Below are 8,112 nucleotides of genomic sequence, written 5' to 3' on the forward strand. Positions count from 1 at the left end.
TTTCAAACAGCCTGATGTTACCTTGCACCATGACAGTCCCAGTCTTGTAGAGGTTGATTGTTATCATGGTGCTGTCAGGGTCATCTGTCTCTTTGATTTTCAGCTTCCACCCATTACAGATTCCCTCTTTCTTTATGCATGGGTAGTGAGAGCACACTGCTGAGTGTAACGGATGTGAAATGGCTAGCTAGTTAGCGGGTGCGCGCTAGTAGCATTTCAATCAGTTACGTCACTTGCTCTGAGACTTAAGTAGGGTTGCCCCTTGCTCTGCAAGGGCCGCGGCTTTTGTGGAGCGATGGGTAACGACGCTTCGTGGGTGTCAGTTGTTGATGTGTGCAGAAGGTCCCTGGTTCGCGCCTGTGTCGGGGCGAGGGGACGCCGTAAAGTTATACTGTTACATTGATGCTGTTGACCCGGATCACTGGTTGCTGCGGAAAAGGAGGAGGTTGAAAGGGGGGTGAGTGTAACGGATGTGAAATGGCTAGCTAGTTAGCGGGTACGCGCTAGTAGCATTTCAATCAGTTACGTCACTTGCTCTGAGACTTAAGTAGGGTTTCCCCTTGCTCTGCAAGGGCCGCGGCCTTTGTGGAGCGATGGGTAACGCTGCTTCGTGGGCAACCGTTGTTGATGTGTGCAGAGGTTCCCTGGTTCGCGCCCGTGTCGGGGCGAGGGGACGACGTAAAGTTAATCTGTTACATGAGCGCCATGCATTTGGCTGGTCAGTGAGGAAGATGAGATTACTCACGTCACCGTTTTTGTAGAGGTCCGCAAAAAAGGGTTTCTGGCCTCTCCTCTAGTAGTTTCTGTTTGAAAGCCTTCCTCATTGTGTCATTTTGGGCCTTTTTTGGGTAGAGAATGGATTCTGCGCTGAGGGGGAGTGGGGACATGGTGTCTGTGCGCTCTGCTACTACCGCTGCTGCTGCGCTGTTCTGCTGCCCCGTTGCCATGGCAACTGATTTGTTTGTCTGCTGTTCGCGCTACTTTAGTTTAAAAACCAGCGAAAAGAGTGAAAAATCCTCACCCCAAAAAAACTGAAGATATGTTTACAGTTAGTCCGTGCTCCTTTTTGGTTTACTCACTCAGTTTGGTCGTTTGATGTAGTTGTATTAACTGCCCTTGCTAGGTTTGTTATAGCTCGTTTCTTCTGGCTAGCTTGTTATTCTGCTGGCTAGGTCTTTGTTGTGTAGCTAGCTAGCTAGAATCACAACTTCTTAACTTGAGGCGCAAAGTTACTTTTTTTTCTATTCTGAATGAATAGAGTTGTTGTTCATCACTTCTTGTCTGGAATTCTTCTTCGATTAGAGTGTTTATCTCATTCTAAAAATAAAAAAAAAATCAAATATATCAGGAGCTCATGTTGAGCATGACTCTCTCTCTCTCACCCTCTCACTCTCTCCTCTCTCAATTCAATTTCAATTTAAGACAAAATGTATTTGCATGGGAAACGTATGTTAACTTTGCCAAAGCAATTGAAATAGATAATAAACTATAAAAATGAACAGTAAACATTACACTCACAGAAGTTTCAAGAGATTTCAAATGTCATATTATGGCTGTATACAGTGTTGTAATGATGTGCAAATAGTTCAAGTACAAAAGGGAAAATAAATAAACATAAATATGGTTGTATTTACAATGGTGTTTGTTCTTCACTGGTTGACCTTTTCTTGTGGCATCAGGTCACAAATCTTGCTGCTGTGATTGCACACTGTGGTATTTCACCCAGTAGATATGGGAGTTTATCAAAATCGGGTTTGTTTTCTAATTCTTTGTGGATCTGTGGAATCTGAGAGAAATATGTGTCTCTAATATGGTCATACATTGGGCAGGAGGTTAGGAAGTGCAGCTCAGTTTCCACCTCATTTTGTGGGCAGTGAGCACATAGCCTGTCTTCTCTTGAGAGCCATGTCTGCCTACGGCGGCCTTTCTCAATAGCAAGGCTATGCTCACTGAGTCTCTACATAGTCAAAGCTTTCCTTAAGTTTGGGTCAGTCACAGTGGTCAGGTATTCTGCCACTGTGTACTCTCTGTTTAGGGCCAAATAACATTCTAGTTTGCTCTGTTTTTTTGTTAATTCTTTCCAATGTGTCAAGTAATTATATTTTTGTTTTCTCATGATTTGTTTGGGTCTAATTGTGCTGTTGTCCTGGGGCTCTGTGGGGTCTGTTTTTGTCTGTGAACAGAGCCCCAGGACCAGCTTGCTTAGGGGACTCTTCTCCAGGTTCATCTCTCTGTAGGTGATGGCTTTGTTATGGAAGGTTTGGGAATCGCTTCCTTTTAGGTGGTTGATGAATTTACCGGCTCTTTTCTGGATTTTCAACATTAGCAGGTATCGGACTAATTCTCCTCTGCAGAATTTGTTTTGCATCCATTTTGTGAATTCTTGGTTGGTGTGCGGACACCAGACCAACCATAAAGGTGGTGGAAAAAGTACCCAATTGTCGAACTTGAGTAAAAGTAAATATACCTTAATAGAAGAGTTAAAGTGAAAGTCACCCAGTAAAAAACTACTTGAGTAAAAGTCTAAAAGTGTTTAGTTTTAAAAATGCTTTAGTATCAAAAATAAACATATTTGCAAAAATATACTTAATTATCAAAAGTAAAGTATAAATAATTTCAAATGTCTTATATGAAGCAAAGCAGACAGCATCATTTTCTTGTTTTTTTTATTTACAGATAGCCACGGGCGTGCTCCAACACTCAGACATTTACAAGCAATGTGTTTAGTGAGTCTGCCAGATCAGAGGCAGTAGGGATGACCAGGGATGTTCTCTTGATAAGTACGTGACCACTGTACAATGTTCCTGTCCTGCTACAGTAAGCATTCAAAATGTAACGAGTACTTTTGAGTGTCAGGGAAAATGTATGGACTACAAAGTACAACATTTTCTTTAGAAATGTAGTGAAGTAAAAGTAAAAGTTGTCAAAAATAGAAATAGTAAAGTTAAGTACAGATACCCTAAAAAACTCTTAAGTAGTACTTTCAAGTATTTTTACTTAAGTACCTTACACCACTGGAAATTGGTTATATAAGTGATTGAAGTAGTTTTAGCCAGAACCTGGTCTGTCACCCCACGGCCCTGTCTCACCCCGCGGCCCTGTACTCAGCCGCGCGGCCCTGTGGCAGTCACGCCGCGGCCCTGTCTCACCCCGCGGCCCTGTCTCACCCCGCGGCCCTGTCTCACCCCGCGGCCCTGTCTCACCCCGCGGCCCTTGTCTGGCACCCCATTCTGGTCTCCTTGAGATCTCACTTCCAGCGGCCCAGGTCTGACCGCATCTGTGCCCAGAAGATCTCAGGCGCCGCTGTCGGCCCTGGTCTGGGGACCCCGCAGCACCAGATCATCAGCAAACAGTAGATATTTGACTTCAGATTCAGGTAGGGTGAGGCTGGGTGCTACAGACTGTTCTAGTGCTCTCGCCAATTAATTGATTTATATGATGAAGAGGGTGGGGTTAAAGCTGCATCCCTGTCTCACACCACGGCCTTGTGGAAAGAAATGTGTGTTTTTTGCCAAGTTTAACCGCACACTTGTTGTTTGTGTAGATAGATTTTATAATGTTGTATGTTTTTCCCCCAAAACCACTTTCATCAATTTGTATAGCAGACCCTCATTCCAAATTGCGTCAAAACCATTTTTGAAAACAACAAAGCATGAGAAGAATTTGCCTTTGTTGTGGTGTGTTTGTTTGTCAATTAGGGTGTGCAGGGTGAATATGTGGTCTGTTGTACTGTAATTTGGCAAAAAAAAGATTTGACATTTGCTCAATACATCGTTTTCACTGAGGAAATGTACGAGTCTGCTGATAATGCAGTGGATTTTCTCAGGGTTACTGTTGACACATATCCCACGGTAGCTATTGGGGTCAAATTTGTCTCCATGTTTGTGAATTGGGGTGATCAGTCCTTGGGTTCCAAATATGGTGGAAGATGCCAGAGCTGAGGATGATGTTAAAGAGTTTAAGTATAGCCAGTTGGAATTTGTGATCTGTATATTTGATCATTTCATTGAGGAAACCATCAACACCACAGGCCTTTTTGGGTTGGAGGGTTAATATTTTGTCCTGTAGTTCATTCAATGTAATTGGAGAATCCAGTGGGTTTTGGTAGTCTTTAATAGTTGATTCTAAAATTTGTATTGGATCATGTATATGTTTTTGCTGTTTGTTCTTTGTTATAGAGACAAAAAGATTGGAGAAGTGGTTTATCCATTTATCTCCATTTTGGATAGATAACTATTTTCTCTCCTCTCTCTCTCTCTGTCTCTCTCTGTCTCTGTCTCTCTCTCTCTCCTCTCGTTCTCTCTCTCCCTCTCTCTCTCTTTCTCTCTCTCTCCTCTCTTTCTCTCTTTCTCTCTCTCTCTCTCACTCTCTCTCTCCTCTCGTTCTCTCTCTCCCTCTCTCTCTCTTTCTCTCTCTCTCTCTCTCTCTCTCTCTCTCTCCTCTCTCCTCTCCTTCTCTCGTTCTCTCTCACTCTCTCTCTCCTCTCATTCTCTCTTGTTCTCTCTGTAGTCCTGACGGGAGTTACCTAGCAGCAGGATCAGCAGATGGAGCCGTCTACATCTGGAACGTCAACTCTGGCAACCTGGAGACACGACTACCGGACATGCACAGGTAGGACGACTGGACTGGACTAGACTGCACTGGACTGGACTAGGCTAGACTGGACGGATCCCAGTCTGTCTGCCTGTCTGTCCTCTGAACCCCACCCAGCCTCTGAGGACCTTAGCTTTTAGCAGCTATCGTCAGCCCTGCTGTGCTCTGGCCAACGCGGCATCAATTAGGTTGATGATACTTCCTCTTTGTGTTCTAGAGGCTATTAGTGGACTAGAGAATGTTACAGGCTATTAGATAGTGTTTACATTAGCAGGAGGGGGGGCATGGTTCTGGTAGCAGGAGGGGGGAGTAGGGTTCTGGCAGCAGGAGGGAGAGTAGGGTTCTGGCAGCAGGAGGGGGGAGTAGGGTTCTGGCAGCAGGAGGGGAGGGTCCTGGCAGCAGGAGGGGGGAGTAGGGTTCTGGCAGCAGGATGGGGGAGTAGGGTTCTGGCAGCAGGAGGGGGGAGTAGGGTTCTGGCAGCAGGAGGGGAGAGTAGGGTTCTGGCAGCAGGAGAGGGGAGAGTAGGGTTCTGGCAGCAGGAGAGTAGGGTTCTGGCAGCAGGAGAGTAGGGTTCTGGCAGCAGGAGAGTAGGGTTCTGGCAGCAGGAGAGTAGGGTTCTGGCAGCAGGAGGGGGGAGTAGGGTTCTGGCAGCAGGAGAGTAGGGTTCTGGCAGCAGGAGAGTAGGGTTCTGGCAGCAGGAGAGTAGGGTTCTGGCAGCAGGAGAGTAGGGTTCTGGCAGCAGGAGAGTAGGGTTCTGGCAGCAGGAGAGTAGGGTTCTGGCAGCAGGAGAGTAGGGTTCTGGCAGCAGGAGAGTAGGGTTCTGGCAGCAGGAGAGTAGGGTTCTGGCAGCAGGAGAGTAGGGTTCTGGCAGCAGGAGGGGAGAGTAGGGTTCTGGCAGCAGGAGGGGGGCGTAGGGTTCTGGCAGCAGGAGGGGGGCGTAGGGTTCTGGCAGCAGGACGGGAGAGTAGGGTTCTGGCAGCAGGAGGGTAGAGTAGCGATCTGGCAGCAGGAGGGTAGAGTAGCGATCTGGCAGCAGGAGGGTGGAGTAGGGTTCTGGCAGCAGGATGGGGGGGTAGGGTTCTGGCAGCAGGAGGGGAGAGTAGGGTTCTGGCAGCAGGAGGGGAGAGTAGAGTTCTGGCAGCAGGAGGGTAGAGTAGCGATCTGGCAGCAGGAGGGGGGAGAGTAGGGTTCTGGCAGCAGTAGAGTAGGGTTCTGGCAGCAGGAGGGGGGAGAGTAGGGTTCTGGCAGCAGGAGAGTAGGGTTCTGGCAGCAGGAGGGGGGAGAGTAGGGTTCTGGCAGCAGGAGAGTAGGGTTCTGGCAGCAGGAGGGGGGAGAGTAGGGTCTGCATCTGCTCTGTTTGGTTCCCAGTGATTCCCAACAGTCCATCTGCTCTGTTTGGTTCCCAGTGAATCCCAACAGTCCATCTGCTCTGTTTGGTTCCCAGTGAATCCCAACAGTCCATCTGCTCTGTTTGGTTCCCAGTGAATCCCAACAGTCCATCTGCTCTGTTTGGTTCCCAGTGAATCCCAACAGTCCATCTGCGTTGTTTGGTTCCCAGTGAATCCCAACAGTCCATCTGCTCTGTTTGGTTCCCAGTGAATCCCAACAGTCCATCTGCTCTGTTTGGTTCCCAGTGAATCCCAACAGTCCATCTGCTCTGTTTGGTTCCCAGTGAATCCCAACAGTCCATCATATCTGTCCCATTTAAAAACATTGAGTGAGTCAAAGCTGTTCCACTGTCTGTCTTGTGGACGGATGGATGCACATTGAAGTGAATGAGATTTAGGCTACGTCCAAAAGTCTTACAGCACCCTCCTCCCTATGCAGTGCACTACTTTTGTCTAGAGCCCTATGATGTTTTGGTACTTGCTAAAAGAAGAATAGGGTGTCATTTCAGATGAGCCCTTATTGACTGTCTCTCTCTCTCTCTCTCTCTGTCTGTCTGCCTGTCCCTCTTGTCCCCTCCAGTTCGTCCATCAACGCGGTGGCCTGGTCTGGGTCTGGGCAGTACGTGGTCAGTGTGGACAAGAGCCGGCGTGCCGTCCTCTGGAGCGACATCTAAACCGTCTGGTCGACTGGCCAGCCTCAGACCCATTTGAATATCAGTCTGGTCGACTGGCCAGCCTCAGACCCATTTGAACATCAGTCTGGTCGACTGGCCAGCCTCAGACTCATTTGAACATCAGTCTGGTCGACTGGCCAGCCTCAGACTCATTTGAACATCAGTCTGGTCGACTGGCCAGCCTCAGACCCATTTGAACATCAGTCTGGTCGACTGGCCAGCCTCAGACCCATTTGAACATCAGTCTGGTCGACTGGCCAGCCTCAGACCCATTTGAACATCAGTCTGGTCGACTGGCCAGCCTCAGACCCATTTGAACATCAGTCTGGTCGACTGGCCAGCCTCAGACCCATTTGAACATCAGCCTGGTCGACTGGCCAGCCTCAGACCCATTTGAACATCAGTCTGGTCGACTGGCCAGCCTCAGACCCATTTGAACATCAGTCTGGTCTACTGGCCAGCCTCAGACCCATTTGAACATCAGTCTGGTCGACTGGCCAGCCTCAGACCCATTTGAACATCAGTCTGGTCTACTGGCCAGCCTCAGACCCATTTGAACATCAGTCTGGTCGACTGGCCAGCCTCAGACCCATTTGAACATCAGTCTGGTCGACTGGCCAGCCTCAGACCCATTTGAACATCAGTCTGGTCGACTGGCCAGCCTCAGACCCATTTGAACATCAGTCTGGGGTTAGGTTTAGAAGGTCATCTGAACATTGGCTGGGAGAACACGGAACACATTGGATGTTTAACATGGCTGAGAGAACACGGAACACATTGGATGTTTAACATGGCTGAGAGAACACGGAACACATTGGATGTTTAACATGGCTGAGAGAACATGGAACACATTGGATGTTTAACATGGCTGAGAGAACACGGAACACATTGGATGTTTAACATGGCTGAGAGAACACGGAACACATTGGATGTTTAACATGGCTGAGAGAACACGGAACACATTGGATGTTTAACATGGCTGAGAGAACACGGAACACATTGGATGTTTAACATGGCTGAGGGAACACGGAACACATTGGATGTTTAACATGGCTGAGAGAACACGGAACACATTGGATGTTTAACATGGCTGAGAGAACATGGAACACATTGGATGTTTAACATGGCTGGGAGAACATGGAACACATTGGATGTTTAACATGGCTGAGAGAACACGGAACACATTGGATGTTTAACATGGCTGAGAGAACACATTGGATGTTTAACATGGCTGAGAGAACATGGAACACATTGGATGTTTAACATGGCTGAGAGAACACGGAACACATTGGATGTTTAACATGGCTGAGAGAACACGGAACACATTGGATGTTTAACATGGCTGAGAGAACACGGAACACATTGGATGTTTAACATGGCTGAGAGAACACGGAACACATTGGATGTTTAACATGGCTGAGAGAACACGGAACACATTGGATGTTTAACATGGCTGA

At 47.6% G+C, this 8,112-nt stretch overlaps 1 protein-coding gene across 2 annotated transcripts in view; it reads left to right on the forward strand.

Moving 5' to 3' along the window:
* The window catches only part of LOC129831766 (protein Atg16l2), a 155,690-nt gene that overhangs the window by 144,377 nt on the left and 3,201 nt on the right, over positions 1 to 8,112 (forward strand). For both annotated transcript variants that reach the window (XM_055895193.1, XM_055895194.1), the window contains 2 exons: positions 4,510 to 4,611; positions 6,562 to 8,112. The exon at positions 6,562 to 8,112 is cut by the window's right edge and continues 3,201 nt beyond it. In XM_055895193.1, the coding sequence (XP_055751168.1) occupies positions 4,510 to 4,611; positions 6,562 to 6,655 (196 nt within the window). In that variant the 3' untranslated portion in view covers positions 6,656 to 8,112. The remainder of the gene's footprint in view (positions 1 to 4,509; positions 4,612 to 6,561) is intronic.

The sequence above is a fragment of the Salvelinus fontinalis genome, chromosome 33, assembly GCF_029448725.1.
Source record: "Salvelinus fontinalis isolate EN_2023a chromosome 33, ASM2944872v1, whole genome shotgun sequence".
NCBI classification, from domain to species: Eukaryota; Metazoa; Chordata; class Actinopteri; order Salmoniformes; family Salmonidae; genus Salvelinus; species Salvelinus fontinalis.